This window comes from Gymnoscopelus braueri (genome assembly GCF_963280865.1).
Source record: "Gymnoscopelus braueri genome assembly, chromosome: 15".
In the NCBI taxonomy this organism is placed as follows: Eukaryota; Metazoa; Chordata; class Actinopteri; order Myctophiformes; family Myctophidae; genus Gymnoscopelus; species Gymnoscopelus braueri.
In genome coordinates this window covers 29,527,664-29,546,731 of record NC_137620.1, presented here as the reverse complement: position 1 = coordinate 29,546,731, position 19,068 = coordinate 29,527,664, and the positions used below count along the sequence as shown (strand labels likewise).

At 43.1% G+C, this 19,068-nt stretch overlaps 1 protein-coding gene across 1 annotated transcript in view; it reads right to left on the bottom strand.

Annotated features, from left to right (window-relative positions):
- Window positions 1-855: 855 nt before the first annotated feature.
- The window catches only part of hdlbpb (high density lipoprotein binding protein b), a 33,643-nt gene continuing 15,430 nt past the window's right edge, over window positions 856-19,068 (bottom strand). Inside the window, exons 10-28 of the mRNA XM_080452197.1 lie at window positions 17,098-17,202; window positions 16,633-16,711; window positions 15,239-15,378; window positions 13,733-13,837; window positions 13,197-13,310; window positions 12,884-12,970; window positions 11,730-11,861; window positions 11,215-11,433; window positions 10,720-10,941; window positions 9,776-9,994; window positions 9,177-9,321; window positions 8,828-8,955; window positions 8,519-8,623; window positions 8,011-8,145; window positions 7,528-7,671; window positions 6,886-7,065; window positions 4,254-4,370; window positions 2,421-2,576; window positions 856-1,817 (exon numbers count right to left, since the gene is read on the bottom strand). Coding sequence (XP_080308323.1) covers window positions 1,725-1,817; window positions 2,421-2,576; window positions 4,254-4,370; window positions 6,886-7,065; window positions 7,528-7,671; window positions 8,011-8,145; window positions 8,519-8,623; window positions 8,828-8,955; window positions 9,177-9,321; window positions 9,776-9,994; window positions 10,720-10,941; window positions 11,215-11,433; window positions 11,730-11,861; window positions 12,884-12,970; window positions 13,197-13,310; window positions 13,733-13,837; window positions 15,239-15,378; window positions 16,633-16,711; window positions 17,098-17,202 — 2,625 coding nt within the window. The 3' untranslated portion in view covers window positions 856-1,724. The remainder of the gene's footprint in view (window positions 1,818-2,420; window positions 2,577-4,253; window positions 4,371-6,885; window positions 7,066-7,527; window positions 7,672-8,010; window positions 8,146-8,518; window positions 8,624-8,827; window positions 8,956-9,176; window positions 9,322-9,775; window positions 9,995-10,719; window positions 10,942-11,214; window positions 11,434-11,729; window positions 11,862-12,883; window positions 12,971-13,196; window positions 13,311-13,732; window positions 13,838-15,238; window positions 15,379-16,632; window positions 16,712-17,097; window positions 17,203-19,068) is intronic.

Below are 19,068 nucleotides of genomic sequence, written 5' to 3'. Positions count from 1 at the left end.
CAATCTTCGAATGCAACAGAGTCTGTAATTCCACATGTTAAATGTTGAGGAACAGGAAGCCGTCATCTGATCTTCAGACCAGAGGGGTATTCAACCAATCAAGACGGTGTTCGTAAAAATGTATTTAAAATATATTTTTGAATTTCCATTTCTGCTAAGCACTTAGCTTTGACTAATTTGGCTTCCAGTAGGTCTGTCACAATTATTACATGATCACAATTATTTATGATATTTTCTTGCATAATCATTAGAATAGTTTCAATTCCATGTGACATCTGCTTTACACTTGTTTTTAGAGCTTCTGAGCAGCAGCATTCCAAAATAAATTTACACTTGTTTTTTTCGCCCATTCAAAGGTCTAATAAGAGGTGATAATGTCCCATTCAATGCATTGATAGCATCCGAATCGGGTGTGTTTTTTAGAGCTTCTGAGCAGCAACATTCCAAAATTGTGGGAGCCAGCCAACGCATCTGTCTTGAGAGAAAAGAAAGAAAAAACTTTGAAACGAAGAATGTCGCAAAAACAAGACAACAGAGGCAAACAACTGCCAGACTAGAGAATACCGGAGTTTGGTTGAGCTTCATTCAAATGGACACCTTACTTGCACACAGTCTTTCAAAGATGCCAGAAACCAACAATGGAAAAAAATCCACACAAGTTAAAAAAATAGCGAGAAGTTCTTTGTACACCTCAACGCAACAACAGATCACATATTCCCCAACACGTATTTTACACTCCCTTGAAAAGTAAGGTTAAAAGCATCAAGCTACAATAAGTGCTTTATAAAAATGCAATATCACAGAAGTTCAAATAAAATGGCTTCTTAACAAATAAATAAATAAATAGTAAGACAAAACAACCATTATTACAAATCATTGTGAGACTTTTACATCTTTTGACTTGTGAAACAAAAGCTACGTAAAAGCAACAATGGAAGCCATTGTGCTCAATAAATACAGGAACTACAAACACTTAATGGGTGCAAGACTTCTCCTAGAACCAATGCCCTCCGCGCCTTACCTGTTGTATCACACATTACCTCACGTGTCCGAAAGGCTGGACTAACGACAAAACAGCTTTTTAAAAACACGGTAAAACAACCTTAAAAGACAAACTTTTTTTTGAAGCTCTTGCACAGTCAGTAAAACATTGAACCCGCCCCCCCCATCCCATTTTGTTATTAGTTTAAAAAGACCAAGACCGCATTGTTAGCCAGGATAAATCCCAGTCACCCACCCCCACCCATGGGGACATATAGCTGGTGCTCTCCGATTCCTCGTTGCTTGGTTCAGTTGATTGATTGGACAGCTTAACATCTGTACAGCACTGGAGTGAGGGGGAGCATTTGGGGGCGGATTGGCAGTCGGGAGGGGTGGGGGAGTTGGGTCATGATCTAAAAAGAGTTTTAAATCGGTCCACGGTAGTGGTGCGGCCAACGGTAGTGGTGCGGCCAAGAGGCGGCGTGGTAGCAGAAGTACAATGAGATCACTCAGCGTCTGTAGGAGCCATCTTCTCTGAGGGATTGGGGGAGAATCCCCACTGTGGCTGGTTATGGGGGGAGGGGCTGCAGTTAACAGACACATAGGGAGGGAGAGAGAGAGAGAGAGTGAAGAGAGAGACAGACAGGGAAAGGAGTGGTGAGCAGCGATTTGTCCAGTGTTTTTCTTTTCTTTTCAATCTCCTCTACCATGCAGAGCTGTTGACTTCCCCAGCAGAGCTGTTCTCAGAACTTCTTGGGCCCCCAGGCAGAGGTCTGTTTAGGGGCCACACCTGTACCAAAGGTGGGGAAGTCCTCAGCACTGCTCATGTCAGGAGCCTGGAGGGATAAACAAGTTACAGTACATTACAAGACATGCTGATCACGATCTGGCACCAGGTAGAGTACATTCTGCTATTACACTGTTTCCCAAACGATGGGAATTGATGATTTTTCAAGAGAATTTGGTACATTTCCCAAGAATAAAGTTGATATACTTAAAGGGATACTTCACTTTCACATAAAATAAACATTAAAAAAAAATATTTAAAAAAAATGAAAGAAGTTATGGCAAAATAAAGGCCCCCTCACACATTAGTAGGACACTCTAATGCGTGAGGGGGCCGTGATTTTTCCATTACTTTTTTCATTTATTTTTAATATATTTTTTAAATGTTTATTTTATGTGAAAGTGAAGTATCCCTTTAACTAGTGAAAATAGACGATATACAAGCTCACAACGCATGCAACTCATTGTGAGCTTGTGAGCTTAGCTATTTTCACTAGTTTGGTTCCCGGGGAGACATAAAATGTATCTTTTGGGTCTCGAGGTTTGGGAACCACTGTTATTCAAATGTCAAGCAGGTGGGGAAAACGGCGATGCCCACTGACCTCAATGAACATATTTGTTATTATGCACAGAGGAGGTTGCCCAATGCCCACCTTGTTCCCCGGCACGTTCCAGGGCGCGTCGCGCACCACGAAGCCTTTGGCAGGTCCCCCGCTACCATCGTCGCTTCCACCTCCTCCCCCTCCCCCGTAACGAGACGGAGGTTTCATGTAAGCTGCCATGGTCTCTGTCTCCGTCACACTCAGCATCTGGGAGAGATGGACAAAGATGAAAACTGATATCTTGTCGCTGTCGGGTGTATGTCCAAAACCGTTATTTTTCAGGGGAAAAAATTAACCTGTGTTCCAATGGATCCAATGTAGTTATTAATTAGTCACAAGATCTTGTTAATACTTCAGTTCAGTGTTCAGTGTTCAGCCTGCAAGCACATACTGTATATGTTGCTGTGCTACTGCTTTTGTTTATAACACTCAGTGTGGACTAGATGCTAGTTATACTATGTAGATGTATGTTGGTTACTTGTTCACATATGTTATGTTATATATATAATAATAATAATGTTATTTAGTTAGCATGTTGATGTTTAGGTGCTAGGTTTGATGTTTGCCTAATGCATCCCAGGGTCTATTCCACGAAACCTGGATTAGGGATAAACCGGGTTTAATCGGCTATCCTGGCTTAAATTATCCAGGAATCGGTTTCACGAAAGCTGAGTTAGCTCGGCAGATTAACTTAGCCAGTAAACATGGATATGTTTATCCATGATCCTGTTTCACAAAAGAAAATTGAAGCAATCCTGCCTTAGTTACCATGGCAATTTAGCTGTGAAGTTAGCCTGGTCCGGACCAGGCTAACAGCCAAGCTTTATTAATCCAGTGCCTTGTTCTTCAAGTTTCGTGAAATAGCTGTTAGTCCAATGACTCCAATCATAAACCAATGAGTTTTTCCACACTTATTCAATTCTTATGCGAAAATCGAAGATCTACAAGCCCGAAATGTTTTTGTCTTATGGCGGCCGGGGGTCCCCGGCCCCCCATGGACCCCCGCCCCCCGTGGACCCCCGCCCCCCGTGGACCCCCGTGGACCCCCGGCCCCCTGTGTACCTCCGGACCCCCGTGGACCCTCGGACCCCCGTGGACCCCCGCCCCCTGTGTACCTCCGGACCCCGTGGACCCCCGGCCCCCCGTTGACCCCCGGCCCCCCGTTGACCCCCGTGGACCGGGGACCCCCGGCCGCCAAAAGGCAAGCTTTTCACTTGCAGATCTTCGATTTTAGAAATTAGAAATTAGAAAATGATTCTAAGTGTGTAATTATAATTCCAACATTCACTTAAACTCCTTATGTTTAAGCCTAACTGAATTATATATTTATGGATTTGTATATAAATTAATTGCATATTTTTGGACAACTTGTGCATTTAATTTGTCTGCAATACTTTGCCACGCTTTCTCCCTGGATCTATATTTATTGCGGCTGTGTTTCCTCTCTTGCTTATTATACATTTTACTTCCTTGTATGATTTCATGAGCTGCTGCAGTGCTGCTGTTCAGCCACAGCGAAGAACGCCGCTCTGGTTTTGGGCTCCATGATTGGTCAAGTTCAAGGATTCTGCTATCGACTTTCATGGTCTTTTATAGGAATATGTGAACTCACATTCAGCCTGGTTTAACGATCCTGGCTCGACAAACCTGTCCTTCTCAGCCCGGCTTGGCGTTCGTGGAACTGAATAAACCAGGCTGAACAGCGCAGGCTTGTCAAACCTGGATTTGCCTTTCAAACCAGGATAATTTAATTCCGCTTTCGTGGAATAGACCCTAGTTACTTTGTAGCACTTTAATTGTTTTCTTTGCACTCTGTTTACTAGACCAAGAAAGTCCCTCTGGATAAGAGAATCTGCCAATCGCCGAAATTGTAAATTGACTCACATATTCCTCCTCCAGGTTGAGGAGGTGGTCTATGGCGTTGTCCACAGTCTCTGGCAGGCCTGTCACAGTCACCTTGTCTGGCTCATCAGAGCCTGGCTGAGGAAACCGAATGTCCACCTGTACAGAGGAGGAAGACAGGATTAGTGTAGTATTAAAATGGTAAATATATTATGTTATATAGCATTTTTATCCAAAGCCCTTTACAGTGTGCATTACATTCACCCATTCACACAGCGACTGCAGAGTTAACCACCATCCTGCTCATCGGAAGCAATTAGGGGTTCAGTGTCTTGCCCAAGGACAATTTGAAACCAACATGGGGAGCCAGGAGATCGAACCGGGAACTTTCTGATTCCCTAGCGGCCGCTCAACCTCCTGAGCCAATGCCTCCCGTGTTAGTATGCGCAGGAGCTGGGCTTAAGTAGATAAATGAACTAATATGTATTTATGAAATGCAACATTACACAATGCAACATTGCACAATGCAACACCTTCTTTCTTTTCATTGTTCAACAAATAGATTTTTTGTTTCTTTATTCCAGGCCACTCAGATTATTACAACTCAAGTGACATTCCCTCTGTCAACCAGAGCTCAAGTGTTGGGAGTTTTAACCAGGGTTGGTTTTAGTCTGCTACATTAGGGTGGGCTGGTAAAAATAATAATGTGGTCAACTTGGGCAAAATGACAGCTGGCAACCAGAGGGTTTTCAGAGTCAAGGTCAGATGCCATAAACTCTCATTGTGCCCGCAGGCCAATGCAGGCCAATGCCACCAGTTCCGAGAGACACTGGCCCTCATTTATCAACGGAGCGTATAAACCGACTTATATTTTTCCATATATTCGGCCGTACACCAACGTCGAAGTCACATTTATCAATAAATCCTACACAGCCAATCCTGGCGTACATCAGGTCGGAGCTTTGATAAATCTCACGTCTGAAAACGAGCGTCATTTAAATAACACGCCCTTAAATATTCTGGAAACACCCCGATTTTACGACATGAAGAACCGAAAAGAAAGAGTTTGGCCGGCTCGCCTCGCCTCGCTGCCTGTCAAGTCACACACACACACACACACACGCACACGCATCTCTCTCTCTCTCTCTCACTCACACACACACACACACACACACACACGCCCAACTGTGTTTTTCATGTAATCCGTACCGTAGCGGTACAATCTTTGTCACGTAGGCTTGTAGCCTACATGAATGACATATTATGATACCAATCACATAGCCATGAATGGAATACGTTTGTATATTAATTTATTTAACCCATACCGAGCAGTGCACAAGCAGTCATGTAGGATATTCCCCATGAGACTCGGACGGGCGTCAGTGATTCCCGTACCACAACGTTAATAAGAGATTGGATCGTCGGGTTTATATCCTTAACCCAGCCAGGTTGTAGTCTTCAAAACTCTCTATGACATAACTCCATATCATAGGACAAGCTACTGTAAGTTTGTACACCTCACTGTCCATGAAAAGATCGTCGGGAGTCCCGAAAATGCGCTCGCAGAAGCGCTGTATATTTTGAAAATAGCAGATCTACAAGCTCACAACGCGTCGCGATGCGACCCGTTTTTGAGCTTGCAATTTTAAAATAGCCAATGCAACTGAATGACTGTTAAAGCAGTTTGTTTAAATTACTTTATAAAATGTTATATTTTCACAGGGATTATTTATTAGTGTAGATATACATTTAGGAGTGGATTATGTGTCCAGATGCCTGTCAGACAGTCAGACAATTCTGCTCCGCAGGTCTAGAATGGAATAAACGGGTGCAGCCAACGTCAACAACTGGTCTCGACCAGACGTGAGATCTCAGCCTACGGTAGGATGAAGCCCACGTCAGGATATATTGATAAATGCCGAAAGGTGCGGTGATCTCGCCGTACGCCCATTATTTGGGCTGCACCGCGTTGATAAATGAGGGCCACTGTGTTCAGAGCTATGTGTGTTTTTTTGTCTGAACAAAAGGAAAGGGTCCGCACACCGTCTTAATGCTCCCAACAAAATGTAATAAATGAAGCGGTCAAAAACAACAACGTTTCGGCCGATGCGGCCTTCGTCAGGTATACCAAGAGATTTCTTTTGTCTGACCATGAGAAGATCGAGTGGGTCGACTTTGGAGGCGGGCTGTAAGCTGCCCACCCAATTTTAGAAGTTCGAAACGGTACTGGTATTTTCTGTGCTATTTTTCTATTGGTTGAGCAAAAAAAGTTGTTGTTTTTTATCTTGGCTATTTATTTTGTGGGCAAGACGCACGTTCGGATGGGCTGAGCCCACCCCTGCTCATAGCTACTGCCAGCCATAGTTGGAACAAGGTAGCTGCAACATCATCTATTTAGGGCATACAGAACTAAAAACATCAGCATCTAATGTGGCTATATTGAGATCTCTTTTAAACCAGCGACACCACTACTGTATGGTTTTATATAGTTTCTATAGTTTTATGCAGATGTATAAAGATATATTTTATATATAGCACATTATTTTATTTTAAGTAATTTAATCTGTATACAAAATACAAGCTCCATTTCCCCATAGTCACTTCCAAACAGACTATGTATATATGTGCACACACTGACAAGGAAAGATAAAAGCCACACACTGCGCTGCCCAACCTTGAAGTCTTCCATTAGTTTGCGGATGGCCTTGCCGCGGGCGCCGATGATTCGGGCGTGGGTGCGCGGGTCCAGGTGAACGTCTTGGCTCACCATGTCCTGCAGCTCTGCCACCAGCTGTTGGATGGCCTTACGCGCCTCCTCCGCGTTCCGCTCATAGCCTGAGATCACGATCACATCCTGGGAGGGTTCCAGACACGAGGAGGAGCGTGAGGGGAAATGTGTGGATGTGAAGCCAGAGAGTGAGGAGACGGTGAATGTGAAGAATAGGGGGAAAATGGAATGGAAAGAAGGAAAAGGCAGTGGAAAGGCACTGTTACAGAAAGTACACTTATACACATATTACTTTATAATAAGAGTAGGGCTGCAACTATCGCTTATTTTCTTAGAGATTGTTCTATCAATTCAGCTATTTTGCAAATAGCTCACAATCAGCTATTGTTACTATTTTTGAAATTTGTTTGACATTTTTTTAAACTTGCCCTAAAAAATCTATAAAATCAAAATAATAAGATTAAATCAATTAGTTTGATCAACTGTTGCACCCCTAAATAAGAGGGACACATTTTTTATCAAATTCAATTAATTTGACTGACTGACATAATTTTGGCCTCACAGAACTCAGTAAATTCTCTGCCCAACCTGCTGCTCGTCTCCTTTGTCAGGGAACTGGATGCTGACGTCATGATCTTTTCTGATCTGAGAGATGACCGCTCCCTTGCGGCCAATAATCTTAGGATGGAATTTGGGCTCTACAGACATGGTCACCTTGAAGCTGCGCAGGGCCTGGGGAGAGATATGGTACATCACAGTTGTAACAACAAACAATAAAAGAAAAGAAAAATCACATTCAGTAGTTATACTGTGTGTGTTGTTAAATAAAGAGCGGTACTGTATATCCAGTATGGGCACAAGAACCATGTCAACATGGTCATAGCATAATAGGTGAACATTCAGCGAAAATAGTGCATGTTTTTATTTGGCGTAGAGGGGAAAAGGTAAGGACTATAAGTATTAACCCAGGTCAACTGATTGAAGTGGTTAAACAAACAATTCAGATTTGGAAAATTCCATATTGCTCTTGCTGTGAGTGTGTGTGTGTGTGTGTGCGTGCGTGTGTCTCACCCTGTCCTCCTGTTCAGCCTGCAGCTCTTTGACTCTCTCCAGCAGACCTTGTTTGGCTCGCTCCGCGTTGGCCACCTGACCGGTCACCCGGATAACGTCCCACTGCTGCTCTGGCTGAGGCACCCAGATGCTCACCTTCACATGCATACACGCACACGCACACGCACACACACACACACACACACACACACACACACACACACACACACACACACACACACACACACAAGCGCAAAAGCACGCACGCACGCACGCACGCACAATAACAAAAGTCAGTTATGTCACCTTGAACCAACTCCCTTGCCCCCCCTTCTCTGTTTTATCTATCATTAATTAACACCAACAAAACTGAGTATTTTGTAATTGGTAACAAAATGCGTTAATCATTTAACTGCAACACTCCAACACAGGAAATGAATCAATTATGGCGGACAAGTTCAGCATTTCTTCAATTTGGCCAGAAGATGGCACCAGAAACAGCATCGCTTCAACTCGCACACACACTGACCTCATACTCCTCCATCATCTTCCTGATGCCACTGCCCTTCTGTCCTATGATGTACCGATGGAGCTCATAAGACACCTCCACGTCTTCCGTTATGGGCACCAACGCCTGGAGAGAGAGGGAGGGGTGGGGGGAGTGAGAGAATGAGGAGTGGCAACGATGAAGGGAGCAGATGATAAAGGAAAACGAGAAAATCATTGAATTTGGTGTTGATCCTAGCTTCAGTAAATGCGTATGAAGAATGAAACAGAAGCCTCACAATGATAAACCACAAGCTCTTGAGTTTCCTGAGCGAGCTGAAAGTGAGCGTACCAGCAATGCAGCCTTGGCCAGCTCACACTTCTCGGTCTTCCCAGAGATGGTGATGAGGTCACACTTGCGGGGGACAAACTCTGCCTCCAGACCGGCCTCGCCGTTCTCCTGAGACGGAGCCTCTTGACCTTGGAATGTGAGCGGTTAAATCCCACAGTTAAACTTTACTATTACTACTTTATTATTCAGTCTGATTTTGCAACTTTGCACGGAATAAAGTATATCAGAATCACTTTGTCCGTCTCAAGTGCACTAAATGTAAAGGAACCGTCTTGGCTGACAGGTGTTATTCGATACATTTTGATGCTCATGTAAGCTCGTGTTGCATACTGTAACTTGTGTGTTGTACCTGCTGTGTTGCTGTCGTCTCTCTCTGGGAACTTGATCTGAACCTCGTTCTCTCTGGTGATGAGCTGAATGCGGCAACCCTTAGGCCCCATGATGGCTCGGTGATAACGCTGGGGGATGGCAACCTCCACACACACCTGGGACTCCTGCAGCACAAAAATGGAGGAAAGAGAGTCAGATACAGGCGTTTAACATCACACACACCAAACATTATCCAGTTTAGTGTAGTGATCGGTCCAGGTCTGGCTAACCTGTGAAAAGGATTAGTGTGGTAATGTCGGTGTCATGGACAGTTTTTAATGTTGGATTTTGAAGATATTGCTTCCATTAATATTCATGCTGTTTCATATGACTAAACTAAATGAGTGCACGTCTGCTAGAGCACACTGTCACAGACAAACACAACAAAGACGACCTTGATGTGTTATGCTGTCGTCCCGTTTTGTTTTTTTGTGTTACACCATTGCATATCGTGACAGTTTTTTTGTATACTGTAGCAAAAAATAGCACATGTACAAACTGAACTCATCGCAAAGTGACGAGTTGTGAGGTTGAAGAACCGTAAGGTATCTGTCATGGTTAGTTCAGTTCTGTGTTTACCAGGTCCAGGATGATCTCCTGGATGCGTCTCTTGGCTGCTTCCACACAGTCCCTGGCTCCCTTCAGAGTGACCCGCTGGCTGTGGGCTCCAGTCCGGGGGAAACTGACCGCCACTCCTCCATACTCCTCGGCAAGCTCCCGCAGCACCTGACCCCGTCGACACACGAAGTGGCGATGGTGACGTGGCTCTACCACCATGCTGTCCTCCACCACGTCGTCCTGGAGAGGAGGAGAGGAGTGGGGGAATACAGGAATGGCGGAGCGGAAGCAAAACAAAGTTCTATTATTTAATAAAAGTTGAAGCTTTGTTTACAAATCTGATATTTTTCCAGATTAAAGAACAATGCATTAACCAAAGAAAAGGTACATTAAGTAAACAATAAGAAAGTATGCTCTGTGAGCAAGTCGGTTATGAGAAAATGACTGCACAACAGTGACTTGCTCATAGTGCATTGATTAAAACATTAAATGTTACATTAGAGAAGTCTTCCATTGTTCTTTAAAGTACACTGGTAAAGTAATGCATCTTTTCACTAGGTGTTGCCAATTAAGAACCGGACTAGTTTAATGAATTTGAAGTACATTGTACCGTATGGTATGAGCAGCATAGATCTTTGTGGTGAACAGATTCTACACATATGTTCTCGTTAGCAGGTTTATAGAAAATCAATGAAGCCCCATGGGGTACGGTTTGGCCATACTTGTTCTGGATGGACTGTTATTTTGTTGTGTTATGTTGATGAAAATGTCCATGATCTATTATGTGGCTCACAAGGGTGTATTGATGTAAGGGGGAAAACGGTTCATCAGCAATTCTTGTAAATTTCCCAAACTGTGCCAAAAATGATGCCATATTGCCATTGTAAAGCATTTTGCAAAAATAACTTTGTGAACTCTATTCAAAGTCATTCCTTGTAGTTAAAACATGCATCAGGGAAAGCTACCAGGTTTTTGACCAGGGTCTCCAGTTCTTTCTGGGCTAGCAGCACGGCCTCCTCCCTCCCTACGATGGTGATGAGCTCCTGCTCCGTGTCGTCCGGCGATGGGAAGATGATGCGAGCGCCCGTCCTGTCCCGCACCCGTCTGATGTTGGCCCCGCCACGACCTATCAGGAACTTGTGGTACTCCGGTTTGGCCTGCAGCTCGGCTGTGAAGTTGTTGACTTGCTGGAAGTGGAAGGTAAACAATTGTGTGAAAGGACGTGAAGAACAACGAAATATCCATCTTCACCGTGTCCTCTTGTTAACGTCTGGGAAAGCCGCAGGGTGTATCTGTCTCCCCGGCCAGTGACTCACCGTCGCCTCATCACTAGTGTGACTTTCTCAACCTCACCTTCCCTGCACCCCTCTGTGACTAATGACCATTTTTCTAAACCTCTCCTTTTCCCTCCTCCTCCCTCATTCATTATCCCGTGCTCGCTCCCAGTCCCTCCCTCCTACCTTCTCCTCGGCCAGCTGCAGCAGCTGCCTCTTGGCTCTCTCCACCTCCCCGGCGGGCCCCCGGATGGTGACTTTGTCCGAGCCCGAGCCCTCGGAGGGGAAGTGGATGTGGACGCCCCCGCAGTCCTCCATGACGGAGCGCACCAGGCAGCCCTTGGAGCCGATCAAGGAGTTGTGCAGCTTAGCGGGGATGGCGACCTCTGCCTCCTTGATGTTAGCCTGGATAATGAACATTCATCTTTATTATTTCTGCATCTTTATACTGTTATACAGCACTGGTCTAAAAGTAAAACACATAAATAACAGGACAAAACTACTATTAACTGTATTGTATTAGACATTCTTTAAAACATGTATTTGTTCTTGATTTAGAGAGATTTGGAGGGGTAGATCAAATAAATGAAAAAATATGAAGACAATGTCGACAAATTTAACCACATGAACCCTAGCATCCCTATGCTGGGCATAATAGGCAAAAACAAATGTCAATCTAGCAGTGTGTGACGTTCTCTCACCAGGTCTCTCTGGATGGACAGGATTCGATCTCTAGCAGCCTCACAGTTGCACTTCTTGCCCGTGATGACGATCATTTCTGAGTTACTGTTCTCTGTCGGTAGGTCAATCTTAGTGTTTGTCTCCTCTCGGATCTGCCAGTCACATACAATAAATAACCCCCTATTGTTATATGGATGTATGATGTATTGTCTTTAACTTTTTAACATTGCAGTTTGTGTTAACTAAATAGTCTCACTTTAGTTTCAATATAATTGAAACTAAAGTGAATAATATTCTTGATAATATTCTTACCCAGGCCCGAAGCATTTGGGGTCAGCCGAATCAACCTTTGTATACATGCGCAACACATACCTATGAAAATCTTGGCTCTTGCAAATAAATATATACATTTATTTCAAGTGCAACTCTATGTGTTTAACAGAAATTAATATAATAAAATAAAAATACAGACATACAGCACAAGTAAATAAAAAAATATGACAGAAACTAAAAATACATTACACCTAATTAAAAGAAAATAACAGCAATGCAAACAACCTAAGTAAAAGCAACGCTTTGTGTCTTGAGATTTCATTTAAAAATGTCAAAGGATTCAAAAACCTGTCGTAGATCCTCCGTCAGTCTGTTCCAAAGGCTAAAGCTGCTTCTCCATGACTTTTTGTTCTAGCCTTTGGAACAGTTAGGAGACCCATGTGACAAAGGATCTAAGGGATTTGCTAGGCACATGCAGTACCTAAAAAGCATTTCAGATAAATAGGCAGATGCACTGCCGTTTAAAACCCAACGAAAGGATCTTATAATCGACTATATAACAAACAGGCAACGATTGCAGGGGATTTAAAATGGGTGTAGTGTGTCCTCTCTGTCTGCTCTTTTGTGAGCATGTATACTGCATTCTGCACCAATGCTTTTTTGGTAGACCAGAGCATTACAGTAATCAAGCCTGAATAATGTTGTGACATTTCTGATGTAGGTGTCTAAATTTACCTGATACTTGGGGCCTCTACCCCAATTAATAAAATCCAATGTTTTTCTTTGTTCAACTGTTGGACATTTTCTGACATCCAGGATTTTATGTCAGAAATATATTTCAATAAAGTGTCAATGGGACTAAAACAATCTGGGGATACGGAGATTAGGTTTAAAGTTTCACCTTTTTGATGTTGGCGCCACCTTTGCCAATGATGTTTTTGTGGAACTGCTTGAAGATGGGAACTGAAAGTGAGAAGCTGTTCTCTATCTACAAAACAAGGGAGAGGAACGTTATGGATAGAAGGTGTGTGTGTGTGTGTGTGTGTGTGTGTGTGTGTGTGTGTGTGCGTGTGCGTGTGCGTGTGCGTGTGCGTGTGCGTGTGCGTGTGCGTGTGCGTGTGTGTGTGTGTGTGTGTGTGTGTGTGTGTGTGTGTGCGAGTGCGTGTGCGTGTGTGCGTGTGTGTGTATGTATGTGTGTTAGAGGTGGGACATACCAACTCTGCAATGATTTTCTGGAGGAACTTGGCACATTTCTCCACCTCGTTCTTTGGTCCTCTCAGCTGGACAATTTCACTCTTCTGAGCTGGGTCAGGAAAGTTGATGATGACCTGGAAAGAAATCAAGATACTGTAATAATATGCACACATTACAGTCATTTTCATGTCAAGAACCCACCAATATATCTGTATTTGGCCACGGACTCCCATCTGAAAAGATTGTGTGCATTTTGTGTTTGTTGTTCAAATTGTTCAAAATGATCCAAAAATGATCGAACGTTTTCAAGCTCACAATAGCCGAATTATAAAATAGGGTTAAAGTGGTTAAACTGATTTTGATGCTATAACAAATTTAGCTGGGGACCCCCTGGAACCCTTTCAAGGACCCCTGGCCCCACTTTGAGAACCACTGTATTACATGATATCATAACAAATGCATCATAAAACTATTTAATCACCGAGTATAATGCAAGGTTAACATCTGAAGTGGAAACTACAGTTGGATGACATAGGCCAGGGGAGAATGTATTCACCTCAGGAAATTTGTCTCGAACTTCCTTGATCTTCTCTCCCTTCTGCCCGATGATTGTCCGATGGTACTTCTGTTCCACAATCAGGTCTTTTGTGCGCTCGTTTTCCTGGCAAAGACAAAAACAAAGAATGTTGCAATTAAAACTGGATTCACTGTTTAAACATAGGCCATTTTGAGAACATGAATATTCCCACTTGTTGCCGTCCACACATACCGCTTAACGTGACTTATACCGCAAGTTATACTCGGTCACAGAATATTGTTTTTGATTGGATGGCAGGTATCTGTTAAAATCGTATATCAGGACACCACAAACTGGATTCTGTGTCAATAGCTGAATTGCCGTTCTAAACCAATGCTAGTTATACAGTACATCAACTGCATGTAACCCGAACAATTATTAACAAACCAAGAGAACACAGAGCCTCTCTTTTTTTCTTTGGTAACTAGCCATGGTACAGTATAAGTGTGATATTGCACTCCAAGGTGTCCTGATGTTAGAAGATAATGGATAAGACAAGTGGAGTTCTTTTTTCTTCTAAATTTAGAGTAGCCAATTATTTTTTACCATTCAACACCCCTCACTGACAGACTATCCTACAGCCTGGAGGAATCGCTAGAGCAGAGACACAGATTGCCCTGTTGTAAGATTAGGAATTTGGCTAACAATGCACAGAGGGAAATGGCTTGACCCTCAAATGTATTAATGTTAAGGGTAACACTGATCCAAAGATAGCGAAGTAACGGGTTGTGATATTTTTTATTAAAGGCCTTTGATAAAGTATAATAAAAATATAAATAAAAAATAAATAAGGGTCAAAAAATATTTTGACCTTTGGCTAGGCCTGTCAGAGATTATTGCATAATCGCAATTATTTGAGAAAATCGCAATTATTTTGCATAATCGTACCATAATCGTTGTGATCGTTTCCATGTTGAAAAAGGTTCATATATTTTCAAACATTTTCCAAAAATAGCAGAAATAGCAGATCTACAAGCTTATAACACGTCGAGATTTTTTTTAAAGTATCAAATTACTAAATGTTGTCAGTAATTTCTTTCGTCAATCGCAATTATTTGTGTGACAATAAATCGTCAACTTAAATTTGTGATTGTGACAGCCCGACCTGGGGCAGGACCAGAACTGATGGATAAGTGCTCCAATCCTGCTTACAACTAAAGGAGAGGTGTTGGGATATATGTTATGAAGCCTGGACTTCAAATAATGCTGTCTATGTGAACTACTTATGAACTGTACTAAGCTGTCTGGCATTTATAGAACTACAGTGACTGGAAAGGAAAGAATTGTGAAAATACCCGATCTACAAGCTCATAACGTGCTGCATCGCGACAGGTTGTGAGCTTGTAGAGCTCACAACCTTTATTTAAGCCATTTTGCAATAGCAGGGCAGCAGCCAGAGGCTATGACTATTTGGGGGCCCTTGGCATAGACATGTTTGGGAACCCCTGTACTAGGGCAGAACGTTAAATGGTCCATGGTCCTCACCATCCTCTGGACCATCTCAATGAGCTCTCGGCGAGCCAGCTGAACTCCTTTGGGGTCGCCCTCGATCCGGACCAGGCCACTGTGCTCACAGTCCTGGGGGATCCGCACAGACACCTTGTACTGCTCCTTGATCCGGTTGACTGGAGTGAAGGACGAGAGAGGAGAGAGAATAAAAAGGTAAAAAGGAGAAAAGTGACTGCTTTTTAGGTATTTAGAGGTGAGACACAGATTCAAACAGTTAAGATAACATTTACAGCTACATCGATTCAGCGCCATAAAATCAATACGGACTTCAGTGTATCAGTAAAGCCTTTTTTTTGTGTTTGTATACTTACAGCATACATCTCAAGTGTGACTATAACTTTTAAGGCCCGGGCCTTAATTTACAGTAGGTAAATAGATAAGAAGAACAGCCCCATGGAAGTGATATTTGACAATTCATCATTGTATAAACAGACTACATTTGTTAAAGCAAGTATATTAGGGCGTTTTCAAAATCATTCTGTTAAGCTGAGTTGGCTCTCACTTGATGTGAGATTTTGGATGGATTTTTCAGGACATTAGAGGACCACCCATTTTCATCGTATCTTCCAAAAACCGGTCCTCACTAATGCTCATTATAATATGGAAATTGTAATCAGCATTAGTGAGGACCAATTATAATGCGATAAGGTTGAAAATGGGTGAAGTGCTCTTTAACCACTTGAACCCTAGCAATAGTATGTCATAATAGGCGTCTTAAGCAAACATTCTGCAAAAATAGGTGACCATTCTGTGAAAGGATTTGGTGTAGAGTGAAAAAAGGGAAAACAACAATTATAGACCCCTGGGGGACTCTGGATAATGAAGTACAGTATATAGGGTTTATATGGTTATGGCAGTCTTTCTTCAGTGATACTTTGAGAAAGTGGCATTTTGCCATTTCGTTGAATACAAATTTGTCATACTGTAGTGTATGCTGCCATCTCTGACAGTATTTGCCCAGGGATGTTTGGATTAAGTTATTAATCCAGTGTCTCAAGTAATGCAGTGCACACTTGAGGGTCTTTCTTTGGATTTTGTCATAATGAGACAAGTGTCGCAGCCAACCGCTTGTTGAACCTCCTGAAAATGTGTCACTCATTCACAGAACACATATTCATTGTTTAATCTTTTAAAGTATTTCCACTCAAAGCTGGTGTTGAATCGGGCTTACAACAGATTAATCTGCTACTGTGGTTCCTTTAAGAGCTAAGCAAACTCTGTGTGTGTGTGTGTGTGTGTGTGTGTGTGTGTGTGTGTGTGTGTGTGTGTGTGTGTGTGTGTGTGTGTGTGTGTGTGTGTGTGTGTGTGTGTGTGTGTGTGTGTGTGTGTGCGTGCGTGCGTGTGTGTATGTGTGTGCACCATCTACTCACTGTTGGCTCCGTTCTTTCCTATGAGGTGTCTATGGAAGCGCTGCTCGATCATGACTTCTGTGTAGTCCATTCTCACCAGCTGGCCGGAGCAAGAGAAGACTCACATGCTCATAAATGCACACTTTGGCCACACATCTACTGCAGCAGTAATGGCATCAGGGTTCACAAATTCTTCAACTGATGAAGTTCTGTATCAGCAACCATCTGCCTATTATTATCCAGAGGTGGTGTTAGTGGCTTATACTCCCTCTGCAACCACATGTACGTAGCTATAAAGTGAATCTACCACCACAGACTTCTCTCCTGTGTCTCCCTTACTAAGTGTACAAAGAAAATCACTTTTCTCGTGTGAGACACAGATGTGAAAGCACAGTACAATAATGTACAGTACAGTACATGCAGAACCAGGTCTCTGAAGTGGATTCGAACACATTCCGTTAGTGACAGTGTGGTTAGTGTACTGACCAGGTCCTTGATGATGTCCTGTATTTGAGCCTGAGCTTGTTCCACTTCCTCAGTGGGACCCTCCAGACTGATGCGCTCTTCGCCGTCTGTGAACTCTATGTGAACCTAAACACACACATACACATCAATAAGAGTCAAACGGGGGCGCTCAGGTGAAGGCAGTGGTGAAGTGCCTTCCCACCACCGCCTTCATTATTTCCGTGGACTTTTATTTGTGGCCTTCCTGCCCTGGTATTTGGCCTTTGTGCCCTCAAAACCACCAAAGGTCAAGTGGCCTTGCTTGCCCCTAAAATTATGAAATTCCAGGTGTCAACCAATAACAGTAAAGTATTCTGGGAAAATCATTTTCAACTGCAAATAGACAAGGGAGTATGGCGTAACATATTACTCAACGCAAAGAAAATGATGTGCTCAAACAAGTCAACCCAATATAAAATTATACACAAAGTAATAAGGCGTAAATATGACCCTCTATGCCCTATGTCCTCGGTGTGAAAGTGTGTACTGACTATGGGTACGTACAAGGTACCCATAGTCATATGTTTTGGACATGTCCACAAATCAGACCCCTAGGTATCCATTCAAGATGAAATCCTTAAACTGATTGGAATTAAATTACCCTGAGATCCACTTTAGGGGCAGACATCACATTAACAAAAGGAAATCAACATCTATTAAGAGCTTTGCTCTATGCTGCTCGGTTGTCAATCCTTAACAAATGGATTAATGACAGTCCTCCAAGTGTCCTACTATGGTCTGAAAAAGTGTTAAGTTTAATGCCCTTGGAGAGACTCACGTTTTACGGGTACCGTGGCCAAATTTGTAGAAGCATGGCTGCCATTAGCGCCATAGGGGATGAGTCGTCAATCGTCTACTTTTTTGTTTGAAAAAGAATATTGAAAGAAAATAATTTCCAGGCCTGCTCACAGCCCTCCCCATGTTGCTTCAGCCGAGCACGTCACAAGAAGGAAGTCAGACCAAGTCACGTTCTACTCCTTCCAACTCCATTCATCCTCTCCTACCTCATTACCTTTCTTCTTTACGTCTCATTAAGACCATCACCCTCAACCTTTCCTTCATCCATCCTCCCCACTTTTACACACTTGGTGTCCCATATGTTTGAGGTGAATGCCTTATATACGAATGACACCATTTTGTTCATTCAGCTTCTATTGTGTTGTCCTAGTGACAGGAATATAATTGATGTTAAATCTCAGTGCCTCAGGCTTAATTGTCTCTGCCAGGCCAAAAGGCATGGCGAGAGAGTATGTTTTGCACCCTGTCCGTCTGTGTGTCCGTCCGTGTGTCCGTCCTTCTGTCTGTGAACAGCTAATCTCCGGCACCGTTGGCCCGGTCGCTGCGAAATTGTGCACACACACTCCCTGGATGCCAATTCAGAACCTCTGCCCCAAATGTTTCAGATTGACCTGTTATAGCCTGTTATTGTTATTGGCCTGTTTTTTTTATACTACTCCTACAGATTTTGTCCAAACATCACACAAATCTGTACACAGTATCTCTATAGTCATGTGATCTACACGGATCTGTCAGATTTCCCATATTCCATCCTGATTGCCTAAGATTGGCTTCGAAAGTTTGCAGGATTGGTCCGTTTTGAACAAAATGCCTCAAATCATGAACGCAGTGTGCAATTTCCGTGAAATTTTGCACGCACATTCTCACTAGGCCGTGGAAGAAATGCCACCCTTTTCACATTGGCCTGTTATAGCGCCACCAGCAGGTCTAATTTAGCAAAACACATTCTTGGAACAAAATGCCTCAAATCATGAATGCAGTGTCCGATTGCCGTGCAAGGCCTAAGAAGGAATGTCCCTTTTCACATTGGCCTATTATAGCGCCACCAGGAGGCCACAATAACCTACCTGACCTGGCGGAGACCTGTGCTCCGAGGAGCACTTTTTCTAGTTCAGACTTTGTACCACGACACTCTTGACAAGTGTTGTTGGACAA